This window comes from Rhagoletis pomonella, unplaced genomic scaffold, assembly GCF_013731165.1.
Source record: "Rhagoletis pomonella isolate Grant_MI unplaced genomic scaffold, Rhpom_1.0 Rhpom_scaffold_00015, whole genome shotgun sequence".
In the NCBI taxonomy this organism is placed as follows: domain Eukaryota; kingdom Metazoa; phylum Arthropoda; class Insecta; order Diptera; family Tephritidae; genus Rhagoletis; species Rhagoletis pomonella.
The window spans coordinates 3,932,893-3,950,911 of NW_023458569.1; the positions used below are offsets into that span (position 1 = coordinate 3,932,893).

The 18,019-nt window shown below is 34.7% G+C and overlaps 1 protein-coding gene across 7 annotated transcripts in view; it reads left to right on the top strand.

The window, feature by feature from the left end:
• The window catches only part of LOC118749382 (transmembrane protein KIAA1109 homolog), a 556,935-nt gene that overhangs the window by 413,572 nt on the left and 125,344 nt on the right, over nucleotides 1-18,019 (top strand). For all 7 annotated transcript variants that reach the window (XM_036484182.1, XM_036484183.1, XM_036484184.1 and 4 more), the window contains one exon: nucleotides 16,556-16,893. In XM_036484182.1, coding sequence (XP_036340075.1) covers nucleotides 16,556-16,893 — 338 coding nt within the window. The remainder of the gene's footprint in view (nucleotides 1-16,555; nucleotides 16,894-18,019) is intronic.

The window sequence follows — 18,019 nt, forward strand, 5'->3', positions numbered from 1 at the left end:
ACGTTTCTTTAATTCACTATCAATATTAAAGCATACATTTGGGAGGCATTTCCGCCCCAACCATGTACATGTATGGCATTGGTATTGGTGTGACTTTTGAATTGATTTTTTCGCTCTATTTTAAACTAATTTTGAAATTGCCTGCACATCAGCATCAAAATACCTTTCTAATGATATATAATTGTTTATACCTTAGAAGTACAGTTTAGCCGTAAAAGGGGTGTAAAGGAAACATGATTGCCTATTTATATAATTGATATGGTTTGATACCCAATAAAAAGGTTTAAGAAAGATAACTGTCGGAAATATTTTTGCAGGGGGTTGCACCTATTTGAAAATTTTAACTCAGTCAAATTGATGAATATTGAAACTAAAGAGTTTTAAGGAGGCTTACAGCCGAAAATATGTTTGAGGAGGGTTGCCACCTGTTTGAAAATTTAACTGGATTACATTGATAAAATAAATGAATTATTACAATACGGGTATCAAATTAAAGAGGTTTAAGAAAGATAACTGTTGGAGATACTTTTGAGGAGGGTTACCACCTATTTGAAAATTTTAACTCAGCCGAATTGATAAAATAAATTAAATATTGCCATGTGGGCATCAAACCAAAGAGTTTTACGAAGGCTTACTGCCGAAGATATGTTTGAGGAGGGTTGCCACCTGTTTGAAAATTTAACTAAATTACATTGATAAAATAAATGAAATATTACAATATTGGTATCAAATTAAAGAGTTTTTAAAAGATCTGCAGTCGAAAATATGTTTTGAGGAGGGTTGCCACCTGTTTGAAAATTTAACTCAATTAAATTGGTAAACTAAATGATATGTTACAATATCGGTACCAAACTAAAGGCATTTGAGAAATCTTGATTAAAATTTTCAAAAGGTTTATGCCCTGAATGTAGCCACTGCAAATATTGGAACTAAGTAAAATTTTACATCATTTACTAGAGATTGTTTTTATGTTTCCACTTATCCAAAAGCCGAACAGTTTAAGTGAAGAAAGAATTTACAAAATCTTATCAAACGAATTGATTATATTAACAACGAAGAGTTGGTATACAAATTTCGCAATGAAAAAAAAAATTATAAAAAACTACTGATACAAATGAAAAAATTATAAAAACCATACCTAACGAAAACATAAAAATATCCCATGAAAGCTGTTAAAAAAAATCCTTAATTAAAACTTAAAATTGTCACCATTCCCTAACATTATAAAATAGTTAACTTTTAATGAAAAATAATTTCACTTGGGGTCGCCATAGCCTACTACGTACTATATTGCGAGTAAAGAGAATGTGCCTGCTTTAGCGTTGAGTTTTTCCGACTTTCAAATATCTAAGAATGTACCTTAGTAAAATACACATCTACCTAACAATACCCACATTTTCCAGAATTTTTTTTGCTAAATTAGATGAGCTGCTTCGGGTTTGTAGCAAAATTTTTCAAAAAATCAGCGAGAGCAATTTGAATAACGTTGGATAATACTATGATTATTATTATTATACTGATCTCCTATTATACGCCCAATCAAACATTCACAAATTAAAGCGTGAGCAGAAGGGCATTTATGATCCCATATTGCAAATAATAAGATAATAAAAGCTGCAGAACTGAACCACTTACGAACAAATTTTACAAGGGCGTGTAATTTCTGGCGTATACCAATGATATCGACATCATCGGTAACAAAAACCTCGAAGTCTGTGCTGCCTCTTTCAAGTTGGATAACGAAGTAAAGCGATTGGGTTTGGTGATCAACGAGGAAAAGACGAAGTATTTCCTGTCATCAAACAAAGAGTCAGAGCATTCGCGCCTTGGCACCCACGTCACTGTTGCCAGTTGTAATTTCGAGAAAGTAGACAATTTCGTTTAGTTAGGAACCAGTATAACACTGATAATAATGTCGGCATCGAAATCAAATGCCGAATTACTGTAGCGCACAAGTACTACTTTAGACTGAGTTGGCAATTCGGGAGCAAAGTTCTCTCTCGACGTACAAAAACCACACTCTATAAGTCACTCATCATGCCCATGCTGGTACATGGCGCAGAAGAATAGACAATGACAACATCCGATGAGGCGGCTCTTGGAGTATTCGAGAGAAAGATATGACGGAAGATTTACAGGCCCTTACACGTTGGCGACGATGAGTACCACAGACGATAGAACGCTGGCTTCGCCATGTCGTTCGAATGGGAACCACGTTCCAGGTCTAAAAAAATTCGTCTCGCAATCCGCTGGCGGTAGCAGAGGAAGACGGAGGTGACCACTGCAATGGAAAAGAAAGGAATGGAATGTAGAGAAGGACTTGGCTTCACGTGGCATTTCCAATTGGCGTAAGTTGGCACAGAGAGAAGCGACTGGCGTGCTTTGTCGAACGCGGCTAAAATCGCTTATGCGGTTACAGCGTCAAATAAGATGCAAATGATAAATGACCTTCTTCTTGGATGCGCCAGGAGGAACTAACAGAACATTCCTTATAAGATTGTGGCAACGGTTCAATGAAAAAATTACATAGCCGTAGCTCTCGCTTCCTCTGGAACATCTGCGACATTGTTACCAGGTCGAAACACTTCTCACTTAGCTCTTGTGTTGCTATTGAACATACAAATCATCGAAACTCCCACGTGCAATATTTCCAGAACATCCGGTATGGGAAAAGTACTTATTACAAAAATGTAAACTCATTGTTTGGGATGAGTGCACAATGAGGTTCTTGATCGATCAGTGCGAGATTTGCTTAGAAATGTTCAACCATTCGGGAATGCATTGATATTGCTCGCAAGAGATTTTACGCAAACATTGTGGCAAGACGAACATACATACATTGCAGTTGACTACGAATATGCGTGTCCCAACTACAGAGCGATTAATCAGCCTAGGTATTCTCGCGACAATTACTGAACATAGGGAACGGAAAGCTGCCAGTCAATGAGAGATTAGGACGAATTTTATTGCCTGATAATTTTTGTAACTTAGAAACGTCGAAAAGAGAATTGATCGAAGGAATGTTTCCGGATATTCAAATTAATTAAAGGAATCACGATTGGCTCAGTGAACAAGCTATTCTTTCTGCTAAGGATAATGATGTCTATCAACTCAATAATGTTTTTCAATCCAGCATTCGAAGTGATGAAATAGCACATACGTACTAACAAGTGAAGCAGTTATTATCCAACAGAATTTTTGAACTCGATTGATCATCCGGGTGGGGTAACCACACACTGAAATTGAAAATAGGTGTGGAAATTATCATGTTGCGGAATATTGATCCGCCAAAACTCTGCAACGGCACGCGACTCGCAGTTAAGAAATTGACGAAGAACGTAGTGGAAGCAAAGATTGCCTTTCAAAGGTGAAGATCCCTCATCCTCATCCCTCGAATTCCCATGATTCTGACCGATACACCATTTTGCATTTAGAAAGAAGCAACGTCTTCGTCACGGTCACGCGGTGGTGAGTTTTTGTTAACACGCAGATCCCATAGGATAGATCATGTCAGCTGACACGTTCTCCGTTTTTACGTCCGTGGGTAACTGCGCTCTTGAGAGTAAGAGTTTTGCGACGTGTGAGAATTTGAGTTGAAATTGTGGATTGTGGATGATGGAGATGAAGGAGCTGTTTGAGAATCTAATGCCGCACAGTGGGGCAAGAAAGGTTGCTGTAGACAAATGAATTTTGAGAGCCCAAATATGAAACGATATCAAGTCTCTTTTTTTTTAATTAAATTTCGCGTCGATCTATCCGTGGCGATTTTTTAAAAAAGCTCTGGTTTTATATTTATCTATGTTGAAAAATTAAAGAAAAAACATTTCACGTTTGAATGCTTCCACTTTTTTTGCAAAAGACTTGAAATGGAAAATGTTTATGAATATTTTTTTAAAGAATGGCAGACATTTGAAATTAATTTCAAGTATTTTCCAAAAAAGTGGTAGTATTCAAACGTGAATATTTTTTTCTTTAATTTTTCAACATATTAATAATAATAGAGTGCCAGTTGCTGTCGAAATTCGACAGTTTTTCTAGTTTTAGAAGCCTTGGAGAGGTTTTCTAACTTAACACGTAGCAAAATTTACTTATACGGTACAAATTAACTAACCGGAAAATCTTCTGCTAAAACGTAACTAAATTTTTTTTATCTGAGAAGGTCTTTGGAGGACATCTACAGGACATGGAATTGACCCGATAGATTCAAGTTTATCGATAAATTTCAATGATTTGATTTATATCGATAGTTCGATGAATTTAAAGAACACTAAAATTCGATAACTCAACAAAATTCGTTAACTCGACCAATTTTGATAACTGTGAAATTCGATGGCTCGATAAATTTCGATAACTCAAAAATGTAAAAACATTGGATACCTTTATAAATTTTTACTTTTGACATCTCCACATTTTTCGAAAACTATCTAAACATTTTGATAACTCTTTACACTCTGTTAAGACGACTAAATTCGATAAGCAGTGATAAATCGATAAGCTTACATAACCTTGAAATTTCGACAAATCAATATATTTTGACAATTCCATAAACTTCGCTAAATTCCAAGCATTACGACACCTCTATAAATTTCGTTAAGTCTATAAATAATTACAATTCAATAAATATCGATAACTTGATACCTTTCTTTAACTTAACAAATTTCGTTAATCTCACACATTTTTATAGCTCGAGAACTATCCGTAAATTTGGACAACTAAGTTTCTGTGTCTATAAATTTCGACAACTCAGTAAACATTGATCAGTTTGAATGATTCGATACGTTGCGATAACTTAATAAGCATGGACAAATTTCGATAATTATAAACTTCGATGATTCGATAAATTTCAGTAACCTTTATGGCTGATTTTATTTCGATTCCTATCGGAAAATTTCAACTCTGTTAACCTAATTCTTATGTATTTCTCATTGTCTCCATTTTCGCCTTTATCTCAATTTTCGTCTTTATCTTCACTTTTGCCTTTTTTTGTCCTCATCTTATATCCTTTTCTTTTTCTATTCACGTAGATGACATGAGGTGCGATAACGTGATAAGATGTGACGTGATTTTATGTGATGTGATAGGATGTCATGTCATGTGTTGTCATATCTTCTGATGTTATGTCATATGATGTCATACCATATGATGTAATATCATGTGATGCCACGTCATGTAATGCCATGTCATGTCATACGATGTCATATCATGTGATGTCAAGTCATGTGATGTCATGCCATATAATGTGATGTCATATCATATAATGTCATGTCACGTGATATCGTGTGATGTGATATTATATTATGTGAGTTAATATCATGTGATGTCTCTTCATATCATGTGATAAAATGTGATGTGATGTCATGTAATGTGATCACATTCCATTTTCCGATTAGTATATCGATAACCATGTCGATAACTGTGTCGATAAAAATACCGATAACAATATCCATAAACATATAGAAAAATACAACGATTGTAAAATCGATTAATTCATCGATAAGTATAACAATCATCAGTATCGATTATTGTACATATCGTTAACAATATAAATGACTAAATCGATAACAAAATCAATTATTTAATCGGTTATTATACCGATAACAATATCCATTATTGTATCGATAACAATACGATTATTATATCGATAGCAATATCGATTATTATATCGATAAAAATATCGAGTTTTATATCGATAACAATATGGATCTTCACCCTCATCCTTTTCTTCGTATTTATCTTTATCCTCTTCACCTTTACCTTAAAGTGTTTAGGCATCTTTGTTTTTGTTTTTATTCTCAAGCCGCTAAACCGCTGAGAACCACTTCCATGTGCATTATTCCCCTTGAATTTGACAATTTACTCCCAACCAACCAACTGCCGCTAAAGAAGTTTCACTTCATAAATTCAAGAAATGTTCTTACCCTTTCAGTTACCCTAATTCTTATGTATCTGTCATTGTCTCCATTTGCCTTTCTTCTCTTTCTTTCTTTTGCCTTCTTTTTTTTTGACGTCATCGTTATCATTTATTTCGTCATCTTCATATTTATCTTCATTTCAAAGCTTAATTTCAAATGCGAAGTGAAACAACATGCGAAACATGTCAAATTGAACATGTTGCAGCAACTTCTATACACAAATAGGTTAATGTTTAAATGACAGTTTAGGCCGTAATTTTCAACCAATATCGAAACTACAAAAACCGTCCTCATCTACAGAAAATTCCTTTCCAACGGTGTTTCTGGCTTTGAAATCGGTAACTTTACCTTAATCTTCATCTTTGACTTCCAAAAAAGGAGGAGGTTATCAGTTCGTCGGAATCTTTTTTTTTATTTTATTTTATTTTATTTTTTTTTTTATGTATGTTACCGCATAACTTTGGACCACGTCAACCGATTTCGATAATTCTTTTTGCATCGGAAAGGTAGTGTCTCAGAGTGTCTAATCTGGTTAAGATCCGATCAGTGGATCATGAGATATATATATATATATTTTTTTTTATATGAGAGTTGAAGTCGGTTTTTTTTTGCTAAAAATTACTTGTTATCTTTCACATAATAATATCCCAACGGTTTTTACCCTCCATTCCCGCCCATCCGCACGAGGGGCGCAGTCCGCATGACGTACGGAACCAATATTTTAAATTTTTTTGGTGCCGAGTCACGATAGGCAGGAGTTTGTTAAGTGTCGAGATCTAAAACTGTTCAGCTACAGAACTAAATTCATCAGCTGATTTTATGTATTTATGTTAATAATTCACTTATTGAGAGAGGAGAGTATCGCTTTCTTAATGCTGAAAAGCGGATCTGATATATCAAACGTGCTGGAATGAGAGTTAAAATCCTGGCATAAGCAACGGAGTGGGTCGTGCAATTCAAAATTGGTTTTACAAGCTTTCAGAAATATGGGACAAAAGTGTCTTGATACGCGTGAGGGAACATTAAAGCTTACATCAGCCAGAAGAGACGGACTTGAAATTGAGCCTGTCAGTAATTTAACCATAAAAATTATACCAAGCATTTCCCTGCGACTGGCAAGTGTAGGAAGGTTAATAAGTTTTAGGCGACTCGTATAAGGTGGAAGACTATATTGAGAATCCCATCGGAAATTTCTTAAAGCAAAAAGTAGGAATTGTTTTTGAATTGATTCTATCTTGTCTGAGTAAATTTGATACCTTGGATTCCAAACCACCGAGCCGTATTCCAGAATCGGCCTAACTAATGTTGTAAACAGGGTTTTAGTGATATAAGGGTCACTAAATTTTTTTGACCATCGTTTCACAAATGGAAGTACACCTTTAGCCTTGTTGACGGTCACATTAATGTGAAGATTAAAATTAAGCTTAGGATCCATTGTGATACCAAGGTCCACAAAATTGTATACCTGTTCCAGGTTATGGTTACCTATTATATAAGAAACTGGCAGAACAGTTCTTCGCGAGAAGCACATTACTTTACATTTCTTAAGATTTAGAGGCATAAGATTTACTTTACACCAGTAAGCCATGCTGTTTAAGTCTGATTGTAGCAAAGACCTTTCTTCAATTGAAACGTACGATTTATAAAGTTTTACATCATCTGCATACATTAAAATTTTGGAGAATTTTATATCTGTAGAAATATCGTTTATAAAAAGCAAGAACAGAATCGGGCCTAGGTGGCTACCTTGAGGGACTCCTGAAGTAACATCAATGACGTCAGAGATAGTATTTTTAAACAATACCCTTTGTGATCTATCATAGAGGTATGAAGAGATCCAACGTAGAAAATTAGGTGGAAGACCAAGAAGATCAAGTTTATAGATGAGCAACGAGTGGCACACTTTGTCAAATGCTTTACTGAAATCAGTATATATAACATCAACAGTTTTGCTCTCACTAAATGCTTTTGAGATATAGGATGTTAATTCAAGTAAATTTGTAGAAGTTGATTTGCCCTTGCAAAATCCATGTTGACTGTATGAAATGCTTGAAGTGATAGAATGCGTCAACCGATTTGTTATAATTGCTTCAAATAATTTAGGAATTGCAGAAAGCTTAGCTATGCCCCGGTAGTTCTCCACTGAAGACCTGCTACCGCTTTTATGTAAGGGGGTTATGAACGATTCCTTCCATACAGTTGGAAAAACGCCCTCTTTAAGAGACAAATTAAATAAGGCTGTTAACGGCTCATAGAGATAATCAGCACAATTTCTAAGAAAACAAGTGGGGATCTGGTCAGGACCATAACTAAAAGACTGCTTTAAGGACTTCAGGTAAACTAAAACATCATCGGGAGATATTATAGGGTTATGTATTGAGTTAATTGGACTTAGTTTAAAAGGATAGTCAAAGTATGCTTGGGAGTTAGTGGAATAATTGGATTTAAAAAACTGAGCGAACATGTTAGAAATTGTTTGACTGTCACCAGAGACGGTATTTTGATACTTCATGGCGGAAGGAAACCCCCGTACATTTCGCTTGGAGTTTACGAAATCATAAAATGATTTGGGGTTATATATTATACGTCGTTTGATTTTACACAAGTAATCTTTATAACACTTTTTGTTTAATTCAAAGAACTTGTGACGCAAAAGTGAGTATTTTACATAGTATGAGTGTAAGCCGGTTTTTTTGTGTAATCTAAAATAACGTGACTTTCTGTTTTTCAAGTTTCTCAGTTCTTTAGTGAACCATAACTGTGTTTGTTCTTCAGGAACACACATGCGTTGAGGCACATACTTTTCAAATAATCTATGTACAGTACAATTAAAATGTGCAACGCTTTGCTCAACTTTTTCTTTGTATATAGGCCACGACAATTTAGACAATTCTTTATTCAGTTTTTTAAAGTTGGCTTTCGAAAAATCAAAGCGAATATTTGGTTCGTATGTTTGGACATCGCAATTTTGACCATCGTTTATAATTTCGTAAGATATCTCAATAGCAGGGTGGTAGACATCTTCGGGCAAAACTAGTGGGTCACATTTATTTACAGCCGACTTAGATGCATCATTCACATAAACAAGATCTAACACTTTGCCAAACTTATTGCGAAGTACATTAACTTGATTCAGACAGAGTTCTGCCATCTCCTCTAAAAATACGTTGTTGCACGCGCTAGACGAGAAAGGTACAATATCATTGTCAATGATGTTCCATGATACATTTGGTAAATTAAAGTCACCCAACACAATCAATGAATCAGAGGGTTTAATCATTGAATTAATTGATTTCAGTAAAGATACATGTTGTGAATACACTGATAAGTCAGATCGGGGAGGAATATAGCATAGAGCTAAGTAAGTAAACCCCCTTCCAACCTGAACCCGAATGCATTTGAATTCTGCAGATTCAATGTGTGGAAGACTAACTTCTTCAGATGGTATTGAAGAGTCTACGGCAAAGAGTACGCCACCGCCGACTCTGTCCTCCCGATCTTTTCTGTAGATATGATAATTATTTGAAAGAAACTCTGAAATAAAAGTGTGAGGTTTGAGCCAAGTTTCAGTCAAAGAAATTATATTATAATTGCATTCAAGGCCATTAAGATATAAATTCGTAGTATTTATGCCTCTTACGTTTTGATAATAAATACTTATAGCAGATTTAGTAATCAGTTTTTTGGTTCTGTATTCTGACGGGGAATATTTGCTAAATTATTATTTTTGTTGGGCCTATACTCAAATTCACGAACGAAAGCTCCGGAGGGCCAAAAAGAACTACTAAGCAGCATGTCAAAATTTTCTAAATTTACGTCTATTTTAAATGAAGAAATATTTCTTTCATATTTAAAATTAAATTTTCTGATACTTAAGTTGACAGTTTTAACTTTGGACGAGATGTAAAACTTTATATCGTCCTCGGAAGTATCCCTCGAAAATCTAGATACAAATATAGACTTCTTTGGGGGAACCACAACCAGTCTCCTAGAATCAGACTCGATTACCGGCGGACGGGGTTGAGTAACTGAGTTACTAATTGAGGGTAGAGTAAGCGTTGGAAGATTAGATGGCGGTGCCACAACTTCAACGGGGGACGGGGAAGATACTGCAGGGTCGTTACTATTAGAAGCAGACTTTGATATATGTTCCTTTGAGGAAGATAACTCCGTTGTCTGTGGACATGGAGAAGAAAGATTAATTAAGTCATTCGGAAGATTGTTCTGACGTGGAACGGTCCTTTCATTAGGCGGACTATGAAGACGCTTACGTTTTGACACATGAATGTCCTTCATAGATTGTACGGTATCTAAGCATTTAAAAGATTTAAATACATTTTCATAATGTTTAAATTTTTCGGTCAGTACCGACAACTCTCTCCCTACCTCGAAAAACCCATTTCTGGTTTGCCTAAACAACTTAAAGAGATCAACTTCGGTTGACCTGCACTTTAAGCAAGACCAGCGAAGACCTTTGCCATCATTAATAGCGTCCAGAATTCTTCCTGTCAAACCAGCACATTTTAGATGGCAAATACCATCACAGAGCCAGCACGATAAGTAGCGTTCAGATTCGCTTTTAATTTGGCAGTTATCAAGATCACACTTCATATTGAAAGATTTAATAACACTTACGTTAATAAAAAGACAAGCAAAATAAGTTTAACACAACACTGATGTATTTAGCTTAAAAATATATGTAGCGAACAGTTTGAGTATCACTGTATTATGACACTTAATAAACGCAGCGCAAACAGCTGTGACAAGAAATACTAAACGAAGTAAACAAAAAGAGCAAAAAGAAATGTGCAAAAATAGAAACGATCCCAGTCAACTACAAAGGAATAACAACAACAATGATAACAACAAATGACTCGGCAAGACCAGATGTAAGCTAGTGAAATTTAATTAAATTTAATAAAAACCACAAAAATCACAAATCTTTCACTTAGGTTCGGTTATTATCACACCAAGATGCTCGCAGGCACCTTTTATAGCAACCTTTACTCAAAATTGGCACAACAAACTTTGCAAAATACAAAGAACAATCAAGGCACAAAATAAGTAGAACTTCACAGCCTGACGTTTGCGAACTACTCTTTGCTTCTATCCTTTTCTTTTTCTATTCACGTAGATGAGATGAGGTGCGATGACGTGATAAGATGTGACGTGATTTTATGTGATGTGATAGGATGTCATGTCATGTGTTGTCATATCCTCTGATGTCATGTCATATGATGTCATACCATATGATGTCATATCATGTGATGCCACGTCATATAATGTCATGTGATGTCATACGATGTCATATCATGTGATGTCAAGTCATGTGATGTCATTCCATATAATGTGATGTCATATCATATAATGTCATGTCACGTGATGTCGTGCGATGTGATATCATATTATGTGATGCAATATCATGTGATGTCTCTTCATATCATGTGATCAAATGTGATGTGATGTCATGTAATGTGATCACATTCCATGTTCCGATTAGTGTATCGATAACCCTGTTGATAACTGTTGATAAAAATACCGATAACAATATCCATACACATATAGAAAAATACAACGATTGTAAAATCGATTAATTCTGCGATAAATATAACAATCATCAGTATCGATTATTGTACATATCGTTAACAATATAAATGACTAAATCGATAACAAAATCAATTATTTAATCGATTATTATACCGATAACAATATCCATTATTGTATCGATAACTACACCGATTATTATATTGATTATTATATCGATTACAATAGCGGTTATTTAATTAATAACAGTATCGATAACAATATCGATTATTTTGTCGATAGCAATATCGATTATTATATCGATAAGAATATCGAGTTTTATATCAATACCAATATCGATCTTCCTCCTCATCCTTTTCTTCATATTTATCTTTATTTTTGCATATTCCTCTTCACCTTTACCTTAAAGTGTTTAAATTTACTTTGATCTTCGTGTTTGCCATGTACCTCTGGCATCTTTGTTTTTGTTTTTATTCTCAAACCGCTAAACCGCTGAGAGCCATTTCCATGTGCATTATTCCCCTTGAATTTGACAATTTACTCCCAACCAACGAACTGCCGCTAAAAACGTTTCACTTCATAAATTCAAGAAATGCCTAAGATGAATATTTTTGGGAATTGCTTTCTCTTTCATTGAGATATAAACTGGACAACCTCTATAATTAGCAGGGTGATTTCCACCGCAGTTACTGCACTTTTTAGATGTCGGGTCCATTTTTGGTTTCACACATTCTTTAGAAGTGTGTAAATCCTCACAGATAACACAGACACCAGGTAAGGTGCAGTAGCGACGTGTGTGACCAAATTCCTGGCAGTTAAGACTTTGAACAGGGCCTCTACGCTTATGGGGTTCTTCACGGAGATCTTACGATGTAGAAGATATCGCAATTGATATATTTGATGCACTTTAACCGCCTGTGGGTTGAAATCATTATTCATATCAGCGAGAATGCTAAAACGATTATTCTCCGCCGATGTAGATGTACCTGAAGTCACTACTTTAAAAATTTTATTTTTTGGACTTTGTTCTCCATTTTTTCGGGTGTGCGCTTTCGCTTTATTAGTATCGATCTAACCCAGTCTGAACAGTAGCATTTTGTGCTTTATTTTCTTCTTTATTTGTTGCCGTCGAAGTATTAGTAGAGGCAGCTACGCTGTTGTCCACATTGATCACTGCTGGAGAGCAAGATGGTGCTCTTTGCTTGGCTGCGTCTGGTGTTTGGGATGGAGTGTTAGCAGTACAATAGAGAATTTACATGATGCAATTTTTCAGGCAACTTTTGGTTGAAAGCAACAATCGCCCTTTCAACTAATCGCTTTCAATGAAGTTGGTCGGCAGCATACTTTCGATCAACTTTTGATTCAACTAATCGCCTGTGAAAGTTGAATCATGTAAATTCCCTTTAAGAGTTTTCTTTAGCGTTGTTGTTGCTGGTTTTGCTTTTTGGGCTGCATGCAATAATTGTCAAATATGCATTTCTTTTGCCTGCGCTTTGGATTGAGTGCCTGCGCTCTTGTAGGGGAGCGCCCTGGACACTCATCTCTCACTTAAGTACCATTTGTATTTTGTATGTAAACAATTATTTATTTATTTTGATATACATAATAGGTGCGTTCGTTTAAAATCTCCAGTAAAAACCAACCAACTGCCAAATTCCGGCGAAATGTCATCTGTTCTCTCATAAGAGAAAAATATCCCAAATAGTACGCGAACAGAAAATTTGCAGAAACTTGCAAGTTAGATGAACAGCTGATATAATTTTTGTTTACATTCAAAAGAGTAAAATTTAAAACGTACGAAAAGCCATCACAAAGTGTTATACTGACACAGTTTATTGATTAAACAAATAACTACTTATTTCTTACAAGTTTAATTAGTCCCATTTTGTAATTTTTAACTTCCAAACCATCAAATTCAATTTTGTGATTTGCGTAAATGCCAACCAGCTGTTTTTGATCAGCTGTTTTCCTGTTGGCAAATTGCTGTTGGCAAACATTTTTCCAGCAGAAACCAGCAGCTTCCCCTCAAAATGAAATGTCACTTTGCTCTCTCTCTCTTTCCCCTACTATGCAAGTTTTTTGCGTACGCGAACGCAAAAACTTGTAAGTTTTGGTTAAACATGAACAATTAACAGCTACGCGAATAGGTGCGCCTATTGTCTTATTATTTATTTAGATATTTTTCGCGATCACGCTTTGATTTTTTATACTGCTGAGGGCAGTTCGCGACGACACAAAACTGAATATAGTTTAGTGTGTCTTTCGATGGTTTAATATTCTTAGTTAAACGATAAATATGATTTTTTACGGAGCGAATAAAGATCACGTCAGTACTCAACCGCAAATTGCCTTTATTACTGATGAGAATGTTTGGTTTTCAGGTATAGTCAATGGATTTTGTGTTTTGTACAGACATTATTTTGTGTTTTGATTTTTAATATTTCTTTTTGTTGTAAATATTTTGGGCATTCTCTGCAGAAGCTGGGTATAGTCCAAAACAATTAGCGCAAATTATACGTTGACACCGTTCATGAATGTTGGGAGGAAGGTTGCCAACTTCACAAGTAATGTTGTTGGTACAATTCTTTATGGTATGACCGAGAAGTTGACATTTTCGACAACGCATTAGAGTGGGGAAATATTCCTCCACCTTGACCAAATACCATGAAACATCGATGTTGGTTTGGTTCAGGAATGTTGGGAGGAAGGTTGCAAACTTGGTATGACCGAGAAGTTGACGTTTTTGATAACGCATTGGTGTGGCGAAATATTCCTCCACCTTGACCGAATACCATGCAACTTCGATGTTGGTTTGGACTTTGTATAAACTACATGTAAAACCATTCGACCTGTTGGGACATTTCTTCCATTTAAATTTTTGGAAAACTTGTATACATCGACAACACCTTGTGATTTAAGGCCTTCGAGAATCTCTTGTTCTTCTGGGTTGGCGAGGTTTTTGTCAAATATTGTTCCTTTGCAGTTGTTAAGAGTTGAGTGTAGTTGGCGCAAGCACCCCCCGAATTTCCAAAGTTTCATTGTAAGTTTCTTTAAAATTAAAATTTTGGGTATCTTCACAACCATTTCGGTAGTTTTGGTAAACTGCTGGTTGTTCCTCGATAATTTTATCAACTGTGAACGTCCTTTTCAGCTTACTTTTGTTGTTCTGATAAACAGACATTTACTTAAAAAAAAAGGCCAAATAATTATTATCTTTTAATATTTTCTCTTAGTTTGTACTTAAATTTAGGTTTAGGTATGCTTAGCGTTTACAGAGGTTTTGTAGAAAAAAACAAAAATGAAATCATCACTAAAACAACTTATCGATTTGCAGAAGACACTCGAAGACTATTGTTTAAATAAACAAGTAATTTTTTAGCAAATTACAAAACTAACTTCAATTTTCATGTAAAACTTCAGGATTACCGTTAATTTCTTCATGATCCAATAACCGCATCTAAACCAAATTACGATGGGACCACCTCTGAGGTACTACCTTTCCTTTAAAAATGAATTATCGAAATTGGTTATGCTGTAACATATGCACATTAAAAAAAATATACGACGAATAGATAACCTCCTCCTTTTTGTTAAGTCGTTTAAAAATAATGAAAAAATGGTGTAAAGACGAAGTCGCATTTTAAAATTAGCATGCAATTAAGGTACCTAACAAATTTGTATTTTAACTCTTCAATAAGTTCATAAGAAACTTTATGCAATATAATTTCCTTTGTAGGGCTCGGTAAAACTCGATTGTTATAATAACAAGTAAGCAAAAAAAAACAACCGACTTCAATTCTCATATACAAATTTAGAAGTACCGTCAATTTCTTCATGGTCCAATGATCGGATCTAAACCATATTAGTATGGGATCTTCGCTGAGGTACCAGAAAAAGAATTATCAAAATCGGTTAATGTGGTCCAAAGTTATGCGGTAACATACATAAAAAAATATTCCGATGAATTGATAACCTCCTCCTTTTTTGAAGTGGGTTAAATAGAGAAAAATTACAGAGGTAAATTATTATAAATTTTTAATAGCTATATTTTAACATTTCTAATAAAATTTACTTTAAAAAAATCTCAGTCCTTCCTAGAAGTATATTTTTTTTTTTTATAAATTTGTTTTTCATCTATGGTATATGGGCGTATTACTCAAGTTTAAATTAATTTCATCACTGTAATATTACTTTCTATTAAAATCTGGGTAATTTTGATAACAAACTTGACCTGTTGTTGTGCCCCATTTAGTTTTTTTTTTATTTTAGTAAAGACATTTTAATTTGTTCCTTTGTAAATTTTATTTTATTATTTCTGAACAGAAACTTTCAAAAGCCCAATAAAACCGTAATGGTTTTATTTCAATTTCCTGTTGGAATCAAGGCCATATCGAAATGATGATTTTATTTCCAAGTGCAGAGGGAAATATAGCCAATTTTTCTAAGGGTCACGGAAAACAAAAAAGTTCTGCGGATTAACAGGGAATATTTAGTTAGTACATAATGTTTCCCGAAAAATAGTAGATGTTTTCAAGAAAAAGAGGAAACTTTAACTCTTGCTAAAAAATGTGTTGATATGGAGCAAATATCTTTTGAGGTTTGACTATCAATTATGAACAAATTTAAACCTTTTCTCTGGAACAGACAAACCATGAATATATATACATATTTTTGAGAGAGAGCATCATGCTTACCACTTTCGTCGAAGATAGTTTTATTATTTACACTCAAAATCAAATTGCAGGTACGAAATATTTAACCTTAAAAAACTTTTTCTTAGATATCAAAGCTCTAGACCTTTATAAATTTGTAGTCGCAGTACTAAGACACGGCAGCATAACACTCTATTTCAAAAACATCCCATGCCTATTCTTTTCCAAAAATGTGGTTGGTCTATTATTATTGTCTAAATTTTTAAGGGCATAAATACAGGATAAACTATCTGTTACAAGATATGTCGGAAAACTGTTGTTTGCTGAAAATCAATTAATTAGTCTTACATGGATCATGTTTTGTTTTGGTTTGGTACTAAGTGAATTGCATGTCAATAATAAAACTGATAAAAAATAAGAACTGATAAATTAACTGTATCTTTACAGACATTTCATCTTTGGAGAATTTCGGCACCAATCTTTCGCTTATCGGAACCTTTGATTCAATACGTGTTGATATTGTAGTTAGCGAGGCGGGTGACAAAAAAAACAAATGCTCCAAATTGAATAAGAAATCAAATGGTGCAGGTCGACAGTCGATTATTATAGATACGCCGTTATTTTTATGCGAACGTGTAGGCGTTGAATTGGAGGTGTTGAAGAAGTCCGATGGTATGGTTGATCAAGCGCGTCAAAATGTAATTTATATGTCGCGACGACAACTAAAAAAGCACACCAGTACGGTTATAAATTTGAGTCTAAACATACGTTATATTTCACAGCAAGTAAGTAAATACATACATATATTGCACAATAATCCTAAATTCAAAGAAGTGGAATTTTTTTTGTTATCGAAATTTAATTATATTAATTAACTAAATTGAATACATATCGATGCCGATATGGTAAGAATTTAAGACGACATGCTATCACTAAATCTAGCTGGTCTTTGTTTTAGCGTGGTAAAATAGGCAATACTTTGTTGTCATTGCTAAATAAACGCTCTGCGAGTTAAAAATAGGTTCACGGCCCTACATAAATGTTTATATGGCTCAATTTAAACGTTTAGATTTTTATGTAAACATCGCAAGAGATATAAGTGGAGACCCAGCTTTCATCAATCAGAATAACGATTAAGACAACGAATGTTCTAGAATGTCATGTAATGTCACAGACAATTAGTCAGGTGGTGGTTGCTCAAAGTAATTAACGTCACCTGCTGCCTGGCAGGATACCATACGGATATATGCAGGCGCGCTACTGAAGGGTGAAAAATGCACGGCAACAGTGACTTAATTAGCTAAATATAGAAAGTACTTAGATAGGCTAGGACAATTATTAACACCAGAGAAATCAGCCTACGTAGAAGGGTCATTCTCTCAGATATATCTCCTTTTCCCTGTAGTGAAAACAGTTAAGGACTTGTTATTCCCGTCAGAACATTTGACTTCCGAAGAAGGCGTATTATCACAGCGTAAACTATGCAGATAGCTTAAAATAATAGTTTTAGTAGCACCGGACCTGTCGAAATCTTTCGACACGGCCAGTCAAATAGTGGTACTTGAAGACATTGAAAAATATTCCCAAAACCTGAAGCACCATCTTCCAAACTTATACGAATCAAGTAAGAGATTCTTCTCCTCGCGTTTTCTTGATTTTATTCGTCAATGACTGCACGATTTCGCAAAATTTCTTTGTCAAACTGTGTTTCAAAGAGAATGGTTAAAGTTGCTTTACCAATTTTTTACAAAAGCTTTTATTTAACTGCAATAAATTATTTCTAACCAACTTCCCGATGAGCTAGAGACTTGAAACTTCACACTTCACTCAGAACACGGTGAAAATGAAATCTTCTTCTTCTTAATTGGCGCTGTAACCGCCTAAGCGATTTTGGCCGAGTCCAAAACAGCA